This window comes from Perognathus longimembris, chromosome 14 (genome assembly GCF_023159225.1).
Source record: "Perognathus longimembris pacificus isolate PPM17 chromosome 14, ASM2315922v1, whole genome shotgun sequence".
Lineage (NCBI taxonomy): Eukaryota > Metazoa > Chordata > Mammalia > Rodentia > Heteromyidae > Perognathus > Perognathus longimembris.
Window position 1 is genome coordinate 59170286 of NC_063174.1, and position 17410 is coordinate 59187695.

General features: G+C 46.2%; 1 protein-coding gene across 4 annotated transcripts in view; it reads left to right on the forward strand.

Annotated features, from left to right (window-relative positions):
* Evl (Enah/Vasp-like) overlaps positions 1-17410 on the forward strand; it is a 93910-nt gene that overhangs the window by 52141 nt on the left and 24359 nt on the right. For all 4 annotated transcript variants that reach the window (XM_048361978.1, XM_048361980.1, XM_048361977.1 and 1 more), the window contains exons 2-3: positions 6088-6256; positions 7583-7760. In XM_048361978.1, the coding sequence (XP_048217935.1) occupies positions 6088-6256; positions 7583-7760 (347 nt within the window). The remainder of the gene's footprint in view (positions 1-6087; positions 6257-7582; positions 7761-17410) is intronic.

A 17410-nucleotide genomic window follows, 5' to 3' on the forward strand; every position in this document is an offset into this window, starting at 1 on the left:
AAGATGGTTTGTTTATAAAACCTTGACTTACCTCCCAGGATCCAAGGTTGTGTGTTCTTCTCTTCCCTTCCTTCCTCTGTCTACCTGACAATGTTGTAAATTACCTGTGCCTAGACCTTGCTTTCTGGTACCAGCCAGACTCCTTGGGAAAGACCGTGTCAGAAAAGGTGCAGTCTAGAGAGGAGCCAGACTAATGTGTATTGCTAGAGCCTGCAGGAGACTTGCAAATGGCAGGCCATGAAGAAGGGAGCAAGGACAAGTATGAGACCTTGGAGGAAGCAGCTCGAGTGGAATGGTGGGAGAACTGAAGGGATCATGTGAGTGGGAACTGAGGGGGCTAGAAGGCGGGGCCTCCTAACAGTGTCCCAAACAGTGCTGTTCTCTCCCAGTAGAAATAGGAGTAAATGGAACAATGACTTCGTGGCAATTGTCTTGATCACTCAGGCTTTGATTGTGTGTGTGTGCACACACACATGTGTGTGTGTGAGAGAGAGGGAGAGGGAGACTCCTGTTTACTTTCCCAGTAGCTCCTTATCCTGGTTTAGCAAGTGAAACAACTACGCAGCTCCCATCTGAAGCTGCCCAGACAGGCTCTAATGAGCCTCTGTGTTCTCTGTGAGGCTGTCTCCTTACTCTTGGTCTCAGCCACTTCCAGAGTTCACGAAAGTTGCTTATGTGTTGAACGTAAACAAGTCAGGGCCTCAGGAATCTGGTTCTGCTTTTTATTATTTTCTTCATAAAAAAAAATTATTTCTTCCTGGCTTGGGAAGACTTATCTCTAGGCACCCTCCCTCCCTGTTCCTCACTTGCTAATTTCTTTGTTGACCACTGCGCCTGGACTTTGGAGTCCATGTTCCAGGCTGCATCGGGTAGAGATGAGGGGTGAGTGTGGTGGCTCAGGCGAGGCCTGCCCTCAGGACGCTCACACTCTCAGGAGGTGGATAAACTGAGTAGCTTCCCTGAAAGCTCCAGAGTGGTTAGAAGCACACAGGACTTTAGAGGGCTGGGAGCAGAGGTAAACCTACTGAGTTCAGTGGTCAAGACATCACAGGCACACATGTCCTGTGTGTTAAATGACTGTAGAAGAGAACTGATAATCTAGTTTGGGGATTTAGCTCAGTGGAAGAGCATGTGCCTAGCAAGTGTAAGACCCCGAGTTCAGTCCTGAAAAGGAAGGAAAGAAGGCAGGTTATTCCAATGAACTATGATCCGTAGATAAGAACTCCTCCCACAGAACCTTGTATTTTTCTTTCTAGCGCTCTCTGATACCCATTTTGAGATTGTCTCTTTTTTCTCCTCTTTGAAACAGACATAAGCCACATTCAAAGCAGGGTGCCTAAACAGGCACCGGTGCCTGTAATCCTAGCTGCTCAGGAGGCTGAGATCTGTGGATTGCAATTTGAAGCCAGCCTAGACAGGGACGTTCGTGAAACTCATCCAATTAACCACTAACAGAACAGAAATGGAGCTCAAGTAGTAGAGCGGTAGCCCTGAGCAAAAAAGAAAAACAAGACAAAACTGGAGAACAGCACCCAGGCCCCAAATTCAAGCTGCAGGAACAGTGGGCATGTGGGGGTGCATGTGTGTGCACACAGGCACACACACATACACACACACGCACACACACGCGCGCAGCAGTATGCTTCACTTTTACTAAATAAATGAGAATTAATTGACAGGTGTTTTCTGAAAACTGACCCTTTACCTGAGCCTTGAGAAAAGGTAAGATTCAAACCTCTGATGTAAGAAGGAAAAGGGATCTGACAATATGCATTTTAATTACTGGAATAATACCAGCAAAGACTTTCTTTTTTGTTTCTAGTATTGGGGTTTGAACTCAGGGCCAGATTTGAACTCTCCCTTGGCTTTCTGGCTCAAGACTGGTGCTCTACCACTTGAGTTCCACCTCTTACCTTTTTCACTTAAGGTGAGGTATTCTACCACTTGAGCCACACCTTCACTTCCCACTTTTTGGTGGTTAATTAGAGATGAGAGTCTTAATGGACTTTCCTGCCTAGTAGGCTAGCTTCAAACCTCCATCCTCGGATCTCACCCTCTTGAGTAGCTAGGGTTACAGCTCGAGCCACCAGTACCAGCAAAGTCATTTTAATTAGTCCAGATGTTGGGGGGGGGGGTGTGATTTTTCTACAAGACAAAGATTTACCAGTGACTGCAGGTGGGCTGTGTCTTCCTCACGGAAATGTGCTGGACAGTATAGAAAGCATCAGTTCCAGGACAGATCAGCACAGGGGCATGCCCTGTGGTCTTGGACCTCTAAAGATAAACACAATGGGAAGGAATTATACCCGAAGTCCCCTAGCTACATATCAGAGAGCCTGTCTGGATATAATGGTCATGACCTAGAGGGACAGTTTGGGCAGTACCCTTCAGAAAGAGTGACGGATAGGGCCCCTGCAACATCCAGGCACAGGTGGTTGCAAGTTCCCTTTGGACCTGGCTTCAGTCCCTGATGATACACTTACAGAGGGAAAACAGGCCCTGCCTTCAGGTTGCTCACATCTGGTGGGACAGGTAGAAAGAAGCAAGACTATGGTAGAGAAGTACTATGGTAGAGGCAGAAGTGAGCACCGTGACAGAGCTAGACTGTGGTAGAGGCAGAAGTGAGTGTGTGAGACGGAGCTAGACTCTTTGGATAGGTCCAAGTTCTCCACATTTCTGCAGTGTAGTCCTTGACTCACATTTTTCAGTGCATCTCTCTAGTCAGCCCTCCACCACTCTATGCAAAGTCCATTTGCCCTTAATTTATGGATCTTCTCTCTTCAAAGCTTTGCAGAAAATACCTTGAAAAGCCTGAAAGATGTCCCTCTGTGTAAAAAGATGCCAGGTAGCTGTGCATAGGAAAGAACAGTGCTGGGATGGATCTGAAAAGCTCATTCCTGGCCACACAAGAAAGAGTAGTAGAATGAGCACTGGACTTCTGCACTTTTCCAGGAAGATTAGAGATACCAAGGCTGGCTATCGGCTGCCGTATCACCATGGGGCATGTATGTAAGGAGTTCATTTCTACCTGTTGTTTTTATCCCTAAAGTCATTAGTGAATTCCTAACACTGGGAGCAGAACAAGCCATACTCAGGTTTCAGTTGTGTACAGAGAGTGTGAGGTATGCTTTGTCTTTATTCCTCCTAAGAGACAATTTTAATAAAGCGGCCCATGATATATGGTCCAAAAAAGTTAACTGACCAACCAGCAATAGGCAGAGACTGTGCCTTCTTCTTTCTTCTCTACCACACCTTTGTCCTGTGCTGGGCACTGGGCAGAGCTCAATGAATACTCACCAAATGGAGACTTCTGAGGTCACAGGAGGTCCCTGAAACACAAATAATGACACCAAGGCCTAGCCACACAGTACTTGTCTGTTCAGCTGACAAAAGTACAGTCTAAAGGCTTTTTGGGGGTTTTCTGTCACAATGCCCCTCAGAGGAAATTACAGGTTCTTTTCTTTTTTCCTTTCCGTTTTAAGTAGGATTTATTTAGGATAAGCTATTCTGAGTAACATTTGAAAACCTTAAACTCTGTTTACCCTCATTCCTCTTTCCCCTCCCACTGATACCCACCTTACAAAGGAAAGATTCAAAAATTTCATAGAACCACAAATACCCATACATAAGACCAGAAAACAAAGATGGTAGTAAAATTGGGTGCTTGTTCTAAAAGACGCTTCTCCCAGGAGAGGAACTCTAGTTGGACATACTTCTCAGATCAGCCTATAAGTTCCCAGGGGAAAAAAAGCTCATTGAGGTCGTAGTTTAGCACCTTATATAATAAATAAATTAAACCATATATTTTGACTGAACCCCTTTCCCAACACACACACACACACACACACACACACACACCACACACACATCAAGTGATTGTTAGGATCAACCTTATCTTTCCTCTCCAGATTCATATGATTAATTTTTAGACAAAAAGTTTTGTTTTGTTGCAGCACCTGGGGTGAAACATAAGGTCTTGTGCATGCTGGGCAAGTGCTCTACCACTGAGCTCTGTCCTCCTCAGAGCCCAGGTGGGGAGCCCTGCAGTCAAGCCCACACAGGCCTAACTTATACAGCACCTCTTGGGATATAGAAATAAATCATTTTTATTTAGTAAAGACAGTTTTGTATGTGTGTGCTTTTCGAAATAGTTCAGGCCACCATTTATTCAATAACTTAAGACTTTTAAAAAAGACATTGCAATAGAGCTCCAGCCACGAACAAAAAAGGCTAAGAGACAGCATCCAGGCCCTGAGTTCAAGCCCCGGTACTGGCAAAATAAATAAACTAAAAGATGCTTTCAGGGCTGGGAATATGGCCTAGTGGCAAGAGTGCTTGCCTCCTATACGTGAAGCCCTGGGTTCGATTCCCCAGCACCACATAGAAAACGGCCAGAAGTGATGCTGTGGCTCAAGTGGCAGAGTGCTAGCCTTGAGCAAAAAGAAGCCAGGAACAGTGCTCAGGCCCTGAGTCCAAGGCCCAGGACTGGCCCCCCCCCCCCCAAAAAAAAGATGCTTTCAGATTTCCTCAAAAGACAGAGCGCAATGATTGTGTGGAGTGAGTGTGTCTTCTGTACAGTTTGATTGAAGAAGCTGAGAAGGCAGTGGAACACATCCAGCTCACAGACAGTGATAATTGGATAGCAGTCAAGATTTTATGAAAACTTCCAAAAGGATAATCCTAATTTAGCCAGAGTGATCTTAAATAGAATAAATGTATTTTTTTACATCTGGGTTTTGTAAATGGCAATACAATATGAAGGAGCAGACAAGCACTACTCAAATGGCAATGGTATCAGGGCTGGGTGAGGGGATCCACGAGTTTTGGTTAGCCACAAGTTTAATTTAAATCTGGTGTTAAAAACAACAACAAAAAAGGAACCTGTTGGTTATAATTGCTATACCCAAAATAGCCATTGGTGTTGAAGAATCTAGTAGGTGGCGGCCCAGAAGGAGGAGCTGTATTTATGTCATCTCTGTTCCACACACCCTGAATGGTGTGTCTGCTGCCCCCAGCTGTCCTGCACTGCCCTGAAGGGCCTGCAGCCTCTGCTTACCATGTGGTTCTTGCCTCTGCCTCTGGCTGTGCTGCCTGGCTTCTGTGCTTAGAAACCCACATCCGCTTCCTGACTCGTCTAGTGTTGAACTTCATCTTTAAGACCAAGCAGCCTTTTCTTCAGAAAGTCTCCCCTGGCTTCCCAGCCCTGCCTGGGGAGGGCAGGTTTGTAACTGTTTGTCTTAGCCGTGAGTTCCCTGTGCACTGGGACTGGCCGCCTTGTCTCTGCTTCTTCCTTACATGTTTCTTCACTCACCGCAATCAGTGTTTGTCAGACTTAGGCCAAAATGTTGTGTGCCGTTTTAGAACCCAGATACAAGGAGAGAATGTGGCAAAGTGGGGACTAAACAGAGGTATTCCTCTAAAGTCAATTGAGGGAAAGACCTTTCCAGGACATTTTCATGAAGAGTGTAGTTGTCTATGCTGCACCATCCACCGTACCTTGGCAGTGAGGAGGGGTGAGCAAGTTTAGCCCTCTGCAGCACTTTGGAACTGACTACACTGGTCAGGTTCAGGTCTGGGCCAAGTCACTGAGGACAAAGCTTATGAAACCCACCGTATTTGCCACCTAGGAGGAGCTACAAAGCTGGGGGTAGGGGAGTACAAGATTATATCCAAAAAAATAACTGAAACAGGAGCTGGGACATGGCTCAAGTGGTAGAACACCTCCTAGTTGTGCAAGGCCCTGAACTCAATTATAGTACCTCCAAAAAATAAGACAGTGCCTTAAACATTGTAGCTACCTGGTAAATTCTGCAATTGCACTCTCATTCATACTCTATTTCCAAGCAAAAATGGGAATCTTTCCCAGTCTGTTCACACTTTTTATACACAGCCTTCTTTTTACCCTGTCGTTCAATAATGAAAGTCTTCTTCACCTTTTAGTGCAGCCGTACTATATACAGTTGGAAGTTGGGTCTGCTAGAATTTCTTTATGTCAAGTAGCCTTTGGTCTATGATTCAGAAGAGTCAAGTCAGATCCCATCTCAAATGGCTAAGGTTGACACTGGTTTTTTTTTTCTCACTCTGCAGTGAACAGAGTATCTGCCAAGCCCGGGCTTCCGTGATGGTCTATGATGACACCAGTAAGAAATGGGTACCAATCAAGCCTGGCCAGCAGGGATTCAGCCGGATCAACATCTACCACAACACTGCCAGCAACACCTTCAGAGTCGTTGGAGTCAAGCTACAGGATCAGCAGGTTAGCCCCAAGACTGGTACAAGAAAAAAACAAAAGTCTTACACAAGAATAAATAGAAAATCTTAATTGTCTATCAAATTATTCTATGTCTACTAAAGAAACTTAATTTGTAGTTACAAATCTAACCTTCCCACACAAAGGAAACTCTTACAAACTTTTAGGAAAGTAACAGTACTAATCTTAGACAAACTCTTTTAGAGAATAGAAAAGAGCTACTCAGGGTTGGGAATGTGGTTTAGTGGTAGAGTGCTTGCCTAGCATGCATGAAGCCCTAGGTTCAATTCCTCGGTACCACATAAACAGAAAAGGCTGAAAGTATTGCTGTGGCTCAAGTGGTAGAGTGCTAGCCTTGAGTAAAAGAAGCTCAAGTACAGTGCCCAGGCTCTGAGTTCAAGCCCCAGGACAAGTTAAAAAAAAAAAGAGCTACTTCCTTGTCTTACTAGGCTAGTATAACCATGGTATAAAACCTCCCAAGAGGGGCTGGGAGTCTGGCCTAATGGCAAGAGTGCTTGCCTCATATACATGAAGCCCAGGGTTGGATTCCCCAGCACCACATACATAGAAAACTGCCAGAAGTGGCGCTGTGGCTCAAGTGGCAGAGTGCTAGCCTTGAGCAAAAAGAAGCCAGGGACAGTGCTCAGGCCCTGAGTCCAAGGCCCAGGACTGGCAAAAAACAAAACAAAACTCCCAAGAACATAACTGCTAAATCCTGACTACCATAAGCTCCTGGCAAGCCTGGCTTTGCTCCTGGCAATCAACTTGTGCTTGCTGATTGATTAATAATATATAATAGTGTATAGTCATATGGTATGTTAACTTTTCCAAGCTAAGCTTTTAGCTAATAACTCATTAACTAATACTTTCTAAGTACTTATACACAATGCAGAGAGCAGTGAGAATCAGGATTATTACTCTTGAACTTTATATCTGCAAGATATAAAGTATATCTAATACAGATATTTATCACAGCATGATCTCACAGTAACCCATGTGGTCAGTAAAGGCAACATTATTCTCATTTTGTCATTGAGAACATAAGCCCCAGGAAAGCACAGTGACCCCAGGAAGCCTACTCCCAGCTCAGGCCTTCTCAACTGGAGGGTTGTGCCTATACAATATTATTAGTTAAATGAAATTATGAGTCTTTAAAATCCTCCCTGTCCTATAGAATACGTTCTGGGGAAAAGCCTAATCATGCTTTCTCCTTTGAACTCGATCCAAATCCACCATTTCCAGGGGATACAATATCCTTGCCCCATCAGGGGTCCCTCCAGCTCACTTACATTTTATTTGTTTACATTCATTTCTCTTTCTTTTCTCCTCTAGGTTGTAATCAATTATTCAATTGTGAAAGGGCTGAAGTACAATCAGGCAACACCAACCTTCCACCAGTGGCGAGATGCCCGCCAGGTGTACGGCTTAAACTTCGCAAGTAAGGAAGAGGCGACCACGTTCTCCAATGCAATGCTGTTTGCCCTGAACATCATGAATTCCCAAGAAGGAGGTAAGCTGGGCTTTGTCTTGGCTTGATGCCAAGACCCACTCCCGTTCTACCTGTGCCCCATATCTCTAGCTGTCTGGCATCCTAGCACTGTCATTCCAGTGACCCATTACACGGATCCTCCGGAAACCTGCTGCCCAACTCTCAGTTTAGAGATACTAATAGTGTGAAGGAGAAACAATGACTCTGTGTCTTTTTGCCAGCTATGATAGTGGTTTGTACCAACATGCTCTTAAAGCCATTATGTCAAGTTCTGTTTTATGTTAGCTGTCCTCCTTCCATGTCTAAAACACATGTTTGGCAGGGAGGGGAGAGAACAATCAACAGTTCTTGAATTCACTTTCTCGTTTGATTAACAGATGGTAAATATTGATTGAGGCTAAGGGACCAGCTAGGTAGAATAGGTAGAAGTAGAGTCTTCCACATCAAAACACATTACTATTTTGGATTCATAAACAACTATAAAGCATTATAGTAAGTCTCTAATAAAGGAGTATATAAGATACTTGGAGAATAAAGGAAGAGAAATGGGAAACTGCCTATCTGGGATACCAAGAATGGTATTAGCAGTGGTAGCATTTGAACTGGAGCTCTGAGGGGCAAGGATTACATAGAGCCAAGGTGTGAGTGGGGGTCACAAGCAAAAGAGCTGCATTTGCAGAGATGGAGGGCACAAGAGTACGCATGTGGGTAAAGAGCGTAACACAGCATGTCTGGGAGTTAGAGTGCAAGTGGGAAGTAGGGCAGAAATGAAACTGGAAGGGCAGGTGGGGCTTATACTCTGGAAGGCCCCACATACCTTCAAGACATGTGGTGAACTTGACACTTGGTGTAGACAGTACAAGTGAGGCCAGCACCAATTTCTGATCAAGGAAGTTAAAGAACAGAGCCACCTGTGGCTTTTATTTTATATTTGCCTTAGCTACTGACAGGACAGAGGCTTTTTCCCCTGGAGCATCTTAACTACCTCAGACACAGTCCTGCAGTTGTTGGTGAGTGCATTGTGGTTAAGAACTAGGCTTGGAGTCTGACTGCTCAGCTCAAATTCTGGTCCTGTCACATTCCAGCTGAGGAACCCTTGGGCAACTTAAGTTTTCTGTGCCTTGGTGTCTATGTCTATGAATGGGGATGTATAGTGTTGATTTTACATTTAAGTGAGAAGGTAAAATGTTTATCACTATCACTCCAAAATTAGTATTATTGCTATTATTATTGTTACAGCATCTTCTATAATAATATTTTATATTAGTACTCAGTTTTTAACACAAAAAGCTTGCTAGCATTGAGTGCCTTTTGAGGCCTGGAGGTTTAGCTCAGCAGTAGAGCCCCTGCCTAATATGTATGACACTTCCAGAGCCAACCAAGTGGGAAGAGTTAGGGCAGTCAGTCACTACGGTGCTCTATGTAATTAGTACCTGATGGAACCTCCTTAAAATGTCAACAGAGTGGGGGTCAGGAGCTTGTGACATGAGCTGGGAGGGTGATACAGCCGCTCCATGGAGACACGCCCTGTTCGCCTTTCTGGAATTAACCTGTGTGCCTTCTTACTGTTCATTTGTGTCCTTTATAATTAGCATAGTATATCCCTGGATAATATCAGTTACAACAAATCGTTAAGATGAAGGAGGAGACGTGGGAACACAGTTTGTAGACGAGTCAGACAACATGAGTAACCTGGTAGATATCCTTAATGGCATATTGCTTCACTTTGTCCCCAGATCCAGAATATTTCCATCACACCACTGGTGTAATGGCCATTCTGTAATGGCTTCCCATTCTAGGGGAGCAGGCCCCAAGAGGGTGGGATTTAGCTTCCTGGTAAAAGAAAGTTGTAAAAAAAAAAAACAAAAAAAACCCACAAAACTCTTCACACTCAAAGCCTCTCCTGGTATAGATGAAAACTAAAACTTGGTGAGGGGAAGGACTGTATAGGGCCACAGGTGTCCAGGCAGAGCTAGGCACATCCAAGGTTTTGCCTACTCTCCCGATAGAAATGCAGAAGTTAGAAGTGAGATAAAGTGTTTGTTCTCCTGGCCTCCTACAGCACAGCAGTCATGTCTTTCTCTTACTTGTCCTCTTGTAATAATGTCATAGGAAGTCTTAAGGTATGATTCTACTAGTTAATGGTGGATGGCAAAAGCTTGCTCAATTTATCCATACCCAGCCATGTCCCTAGTTGATGCAAGTGACCCACTGGCTACAACATGAGAAAGAACCCAGAGATTAAGTGAAACATAGGCTCAGTTCTGTTTCCTCACCGAAGAAGGCAAAAGCATTGCTAAGCCTCTGTTCCTTGGAGTTGGGCTGAATTTTACTCATCATAAACCTCTTTTTGTGGGAAATTACCTTTTACTTCTAGAGAAAAAGAAATACTAAATTATCTTCATCTTCCTGGCTGTGAAACAGCTGACACTCTGGATAGGCCTGTAGGCTTGGTGTAGGGATGGTCACAGGCTGCTCCAGGCTTCCTTTCCTGGCCCCTGCCTCCCTCTACCCTCTGGCAGCCATCTTCTAAACTCAAGGCAAATCTGTCTTCTGACTGACCTCTGTTCTTGAAGGAATATGATGCTCAGACTCACAGACTGCTGGTTCCAACCAGGCCTTTGGATTCCTAAGTGCCAGTAATTACATGGGTCACCGGATACCTTGAATGCCCTTGGCACTTCATTTTTCCCACTACATTCTTCCTTACGATACCCTGTACTGGGCTGGAGGTGTGGCTTAAGTGGTAGAGCCCAGATTTCTGCTGATTATTTTGGAGATAGAATTTCATGGACTTTTCTGACAGGCTGGCTTCAAACCACAATCCTCCAGATCTCAGCCTGCTGAGTAGCCAAGATTACAGATGTGACACCTTGAAAATTCTACCCATTCTTTCAGCATGGTACAGTGTTTTCTTGTTGCCTCTATCCTAACAGTGTACACCACATGACTCATCTGATCACACATTAGGCCTAAGTTCAGTCAGGTTGGAAATTCAGGGAGTGTCCTCTTTATCTCTAAAACCTCAAAAAACAGCTTGTTGTCTGGTCAGCTCTGGGAGCAGACCAACACCTGAGGGCATGTGAGGCCTAGCACTTGTTTTCTGACTCTCTTCCCAAAACCCAACTCAATGTCAAGCATCTCTGTGTCTGGTAAGGCATGTGCGCTGAGTTGTCCTGGGACACCTCTGCCATGTTATTGTCTCCTATGGTCACTGCCTCAGCCCAGTGTGTTCACCATCTTCCCTGAAGTGCCAGAGCAGTCCAAACTAGCGAGCTTTCGCTTCCCCTTCTGTCAGGCTTCCCTGCTGGTGTTTTGCAGTAGACCGTGTAGGAGCACCCTCTGCCTGGATCTGCCTTCACTTAGGTTTGCTTCATGCCTTAGCCCCTCAACCAGCCTGCCCCACCAGTTCCTGCACCTATCTTCTGGCCCGTTAAAGGCTTGACCTTTTCATGGCTATTGTATGAGATCATCACAGGTGTACAAGGGATAGGTATCCTCTAGCCCGGACTCTTGTTTGTTGGTCTTGATGCTGAGCTCCTTAAGGCAAGGTGCCTTTTCACATCTGTATGTCACATCTTTAAGAGAGACTACTGTGTGAGCATATAAGATGCACGAATTCACTCACACATTCAGTTTGTGCCCTGGCGTGTGCCTCACATACCTGGTGTCCCCTGCCCTTACTCCCTCCTGTACAGAGCAAGACGGAGTTCCTGACCCAGCACCACCGCTCGCCAGCCAGCCTGTGACCTTAGGCTCAAGGTGAGGGGTGCTATCTGTGATTGAGGGACATGGTCAATGGAATTGTCTCACACAGAAATCGCACCCGTCACCTTGGCCTGCTGATCGCCGCCGCAGACCAAGGATACGCCTCCATCTTCCAACAGCCCTGTTGAAGGATCATCGGCTGTTTATGTGGGTGCTGCAGAAGGACCTTCAGATGTGGACCCAGACAGATCTGGGTTCGGGCACCTGTTGTGCCAAAAGTGTGCCCTGGAGTGGGTCAGCATGAAATGCCAACTGAAAATTACCTTAGCAACTTGAAGTTACTCTTTAAACCCCAAATATGTTCTGCAGAGGTAATGGATGGTGGGGAGCACTCTGAGGGGAGACCATAGTAAGAAGCCGATGGTGGGCAGGGGTGAAACATGAGATCTAGATGGTCTGGAAGTTTACCTCAAGGTCTAGAGAGATTGTGCCTGGCCTTTAGGGTGTCCCTCTGTAGGTACTGTGTGTTGCTCACAGGGACTCTAGTTTCTGAGCATCTCACCAGTATCCTGCTACTGTCATTGTCCTCCTTTAAAGGGCTAATGGCTGGTTTGTAGGTTACATCCAAAAGAAAGAAGGCCACCTCCTGCCACTAGTCCAAGGTTCTCTTCCTAACACTAAAGGCAGCATTCTTTGGGAACTTGGTCTTCCACAGTACAGTCTGGACCCCACCTGCCCAACTAGGCCATTAGAGAGTGAACAGTCACAATAGAGCGCAGCCTCTCTAGCATCTGCCTAATGCACTCCTGGTGGGAGACTGTCCTCTGGAGCTGGGCAAGCAACCAGCCCAAGTGCCACCTGTATTAGCACAGGTGACGGATAGGGGCACAGACTGGAGATGGGAACAAACCTAGCTACAGATACCTGCTCCATGTTCTGCCACATGTAGAAGCCGTGAGACCTGGAGCAAGCCATTTTCCCATACTAAGCTTTAATTTCCTCATCTTGAAAATGGATCTAATAACCACTTCATTAAGTTGTTGTGAGGTTTGAAGGTACAATAGATGAGGATGTGACTTGTGGAATTAGAGGTGTGGCTCATCTTGTGGAGTGCTTGCCTGATAAGCACAAGGCCCTGACAAGCCTCAGTAATAAATATGTAAACAGTGTTGTTCCGGGCGCCCCAAGTCTCAGGACACTGATCTAGTATGTCTCCCCTCAGCACTCTTCTGGAGCAACACCTCCAGAGCTGAGTTGCATACTCCTTACACAAAGGAGCACGCCTCCCTCTCCACATGCCAGTGTACACGGTGCACAGCTTCCTGGACCTGGACAGCATCGTCCGAGATTGACAGGAGACACTGGATATACTGCATGGACTTAAGACTGCTTCTCAGGCAGGCACTAGACTCACATCTTTACTCCTAGCTGCTCAGAAGACTAAGATCTGAGGATTGCAATTCGAAGCCAGCCCAGAAAAGCCCATGAGACTTTTCTCTCCAATTAACCAGCAAACAGCCAGAAGTAGAGGTATGGCTCAAGTGGTAAAGCCACCAGCATTGAGCAAAAATACCAAATTGGAGCATGAGGCCTTCAGTTAAAGCCAAACAAAACAAAAAAGACTGCTTCTGAAAAGAGACCCTGCTTGACTGATAGTCTGCCTGATGTCAACCCAGTGTAAATTATAAACATTATTCCATCTTTGTAGGCAGATACTCAGTGAAAGTGGATGAAGAATTCTAAATGCCACATATCTTTTTCTCCTATAATGTCTTTACTAAAGAACAATAATTTCACTGGGCACCAGTGGCTCATGCCTGTAATCCTAGCAACTCAGGAGGCTGAGATCTGAGGATTGATGTTCAAAGCCAGCTCTAGCAAAAAAAAAAAAAAAAAAAAAGCCTGTGAAACTCTTCATCTCCAATTAACTACCAAAAAAAAAAAAGACAGAAATGGAGCTGTTGCTCAAGTGGTAAAGCATTGGCCTTGAGCAAAAAAGCTCAGGGACAGTGCCCAGACTCTTGAGTTCAAGCTTTACTCTTAGCACCTTTAAAATAATTAAAGTTTAGTCCGGTGCTGGTGGGCTCATGCCTGTTATCCTAGCTACTCAGAAGGCTGAGATCTGAGAATCATGGTTCAGAGCAACCCAGGCAGGAAAGTCTGTGAGACTCTTATCTCCAGTTTTAACCACCAGAAAATGAAGTGGCACTGTGGCTTAAGTAGTAGAGCTCTAGCCTTGAGCTGAAGAGCTAGGGACAGTGCCAGGCCCAGAGTTCAAACCCCATGACGAACAAAAAATAAAAATAAACTAATGTTGAATTTAAGATCAGTGAATTACAGTTCAGTTCATGGTCTCAGTAATTTCACAACTTTAGTGCATACATGATAAGAGCCAACTCACATAACTGCCCCAGGACCTGGAGAGCCAGGGGTTGAATTAGATACAACGTTTAGTTTCTAATGTGGACAGGGAATGAGTACCTGAGGCCCTGTCCCCCACCTGCTTGTCTGCTGCCTATATTCATCCATCTAGCTAGCCATTCAGCAAACAAGTTTTATAATAATCACCAACTCACTTTGCCTACTTTCACACTTAGCAACATGGAGTCTCTTCTCTACACAGCAAGCAAATCAGATTTTTTAGGTCTAGGTCAGATCAGTCCTTGCTCAGCTCTCAAGCACTGAAGTACTTGAGAAGAAGTCCATTTCCTTTCTGAAGCCTGTCTTCCCCTTGTGTGCTCTGGCCCAACTGCCTTGCTGACTTTGCTTCCCCCACTCTACTTCTCCTCCTTGGTTCTAGTCATGCTGACCTCCTCACCATTCCCCAAAGATGCCAGTTGGGTCCTGACTTGGGCCTGTGTACCTGCTGTCCCTTATGCCCAGGGTGTCCTTTACCTCAAATACACTCCCATCTCCTTCCCTCACTTTGTGGGGCCTCTACTTAAATGTCACCTAATCAGTTAATCTGTTAAGTAGGGCCCACACTCAGCCTACCAAAATTTTCTGTTTTCTTATGTGCTGTGTCTTTACTTGTTCGTCTACCCTCTGTAGATTGTAGGTTCTAGGGTAGAAGTTTGTATCCATGGCTGGATCCATAATGTTTATCACAGTGCTGTTTGTTTGGCAGATAAATGAACAAACAGCACCTGTGAATTATTGGGCATCTATTCTGCACTTTGCACACAACTATGAGTAAGATTTGGTCTCTGCAGTCTTGAAGCTCACGGACACAGCATAATGTATGCTATAATGTAGGGAATTACAGGGCCTACGGCATCCCAGAGCTCAGGGTATGGTAAGGGAGTACACCCCTGGAATGCTCTGGGGATGGGCATGTGTGTTAGTTTTCCTGTTGCTGTGACAAATATACTTAATGAAAACAACTTGAGGAGGAAAGGTTTGTTTGGTTCACTTTGTCAGAGGATTCAGTGCATGGTCAGTTGGCTTCTGTTTCTCGGCGCGTGTGAAGTAGAACATCATGGTTGAAGCAGACTGAAAGCTGCTCACTTCAGGGCAGCTGGGATGCAGAGAGAGGGAGTGTGTGTGTGTGTGTGTGTGTGTGTGTGTGTGTGTGTGTGTGTGTGTACACAGATATATCTCTCAAAGGCATACCCCCAATAACTTCTTCCTCGAACTAGTAGCCTACTAGCCTACTAGTAGCCTAATAGCCTACTGTTCTGTGAACTGGTCAGTAGATGAATCCATTGATGAATTAGATAGAGCCTGTGATCCAGACACCACTCAATAGCACCATCAATTGGAACCAAGCCTTCAATGCATGAGATGAGCCTTTGGGGAGATATTTTATCCGCACAACAGCATGGCTTATTTGAGTTTTCTAGGATGGTTACAAGTTCGTGGAGAGTTAAAGAGTAGTACAAAGAGAAGAAGCCAAGTATCATAAAATACCAGTGTCATGTTGGAGCCTCATCCTGCTCAAGGGAGCACTGCTGGTGCTGGCCCGTGTGGGAGGGTAGAGGGGAAGGGAGACGGGTGCACAGGGCCTGGAAAGGCAGGCTCAGTTATATTTTCTGTAATTTAAGTGAGGCTGAAGAATACCTGATAGATGAGGATTCAAATTCAGCTCCCAGTGGTTTCCACAGTCTTGATGCTCGGAGTGACACCTGGCAGGTAGTAAACGCACAGTAAGTGATGGGTGCTGCTCTGCACTTCACCATCACCCCCGTGCAGCCCCTGGGGTAGGAAGATTAAGCCCTTGGGGGACAGGTGAAAAGCCATTCCAAGGGTGCGAACCCAGTCAGATGTCTCTGTGGATCCTGCAGGGAGAGATTACAGTGGGTAGGATAGTATCCCTCCATGCAGGGAGGAAGGCAGCTGGCCAGGGGCTGGGGCTGGGGTTTCCTTTGAAGTCCAGTGTATTGGGGTTTTGTTTGTTTGTTTGGGGGGGTCTGTTTTGTTTTTATAAATTCATACATATTTGAGGTATTTGTAGTCTACCCCAGAGAAGTACAGAGGGAATAGTGTGTCCCTCTGAGGAAAGACTGTAGGCAAGTTTTGTATCGTTAGCGGCCTTATCCAAGTGCCAATCACTTAGGAAAGAGCGGAAACACTGAGGAGACCAGGCCACGAAGTTGACATTTAATTCTAACATCCCAAGGTAAGAATTTCCCATGCAAACCATGAGAACCGCAGTTGCTCCCTAGCCAAGGAAAGGCAGGAACTTGTAAGTTCAGCTCAAGAGGACAAGCCTGAAGCAGAGACCAGTTAGGGGCTGTTGGAAATCCCCCAAGTAAGAGTGTGTGAGGCGCAAATCTAAACGGACCAGAGAGAATGCACTGAGAGGCAGTTCTCAGGAGGGCATTTCATAGAGACCAGTAGAGGCCAAGAGCAGGAGAAACCAAAGTTGACATAGGGAGATGGACACTGCCTTTGGGAGCGGGTGCTAATTCAGCTTTCCCATACAGAGTTCAGGAATGTCCCACACAATTTGTGCCAGGCCCTGTGTCAAGTGCTAGTGTTCGGAGAGGGATTAGAAGTCTCCAGGAAAGCATAGGAACTCACAATGTTGGTCAGGAGCAGTGTCTTAGGTCACTTGCAGAATCCTACGGTGGTGATGGAGAGGAGAGAGAACAGTGGTTCCTTGAGGATGACAGAAGGTGCCACAGAGCAGAGAGAGCTGTGTAGCCAGGGTTTTTGGTTACCAGGACTTGATCCATCATTGGTGCACAGACCAGCCTTGCACACAGAAGGCACGGTCACTGTACCCACAGGCATGATGACACTGGTCCCAGGCATGCCGCCTGGCAGTGGCAGGGGGCCCGGGGCAGTGGAAGAGGAATGCTTGCTGGCAGGTCCAGGATTGATCCTGCATAAAGCTTGGAGCTGATGTGCCTGGGGAAGAAAGTAGGAGTGGCAGAAATGGGTTAGGGGAGAGAACAGATGTGATGGTGAGGAAAGGGAGATGGAAGACCAGGAGGCCTTGGAGGACAGAGAAGAGCCCAGGAATCTGTTTGCCTGGCCAGCCTGCTTTCTCTGGCTACACGGCTACCCTGGTCCCATCCCCCACAAGCTGAGAAGAGAGCTGTGGTGAGAGGTCCTTCTGGAAACACCTGGTGATTCCAAAGCTTGGGGGCTGGGCCCCCACAAGGGGTCCGGATGATCTTCCAGGTCCCCCAGAGCTTGTGGGAATCGGGTAGCTAGGAGTGTTCTGATAGGTTACCTGGGGAAGCTTCATTAAAGATTGACGGGGGAAGCCCATCTGACAGAGGGACAGCATATCTGTTACCACTGCACCAGCCAGGCAGCTGAGGAAGAGGAGGTAAGTGGCCAGGATAAGAGGTGCCTCACGGAGTGTGCCGAGGAGCCCCGCCCGACATGGTCAGCAGGGAGTGGACCTTCCACTGCTTCTGCTTCTGCCACTGTGCCTGCACCGTGCTTTGCAGAGTGACCTGTAGGTGATGGAGCACGCCTTCTCCTTTCTGCTCCTCCCGGCTTCTCTCCTC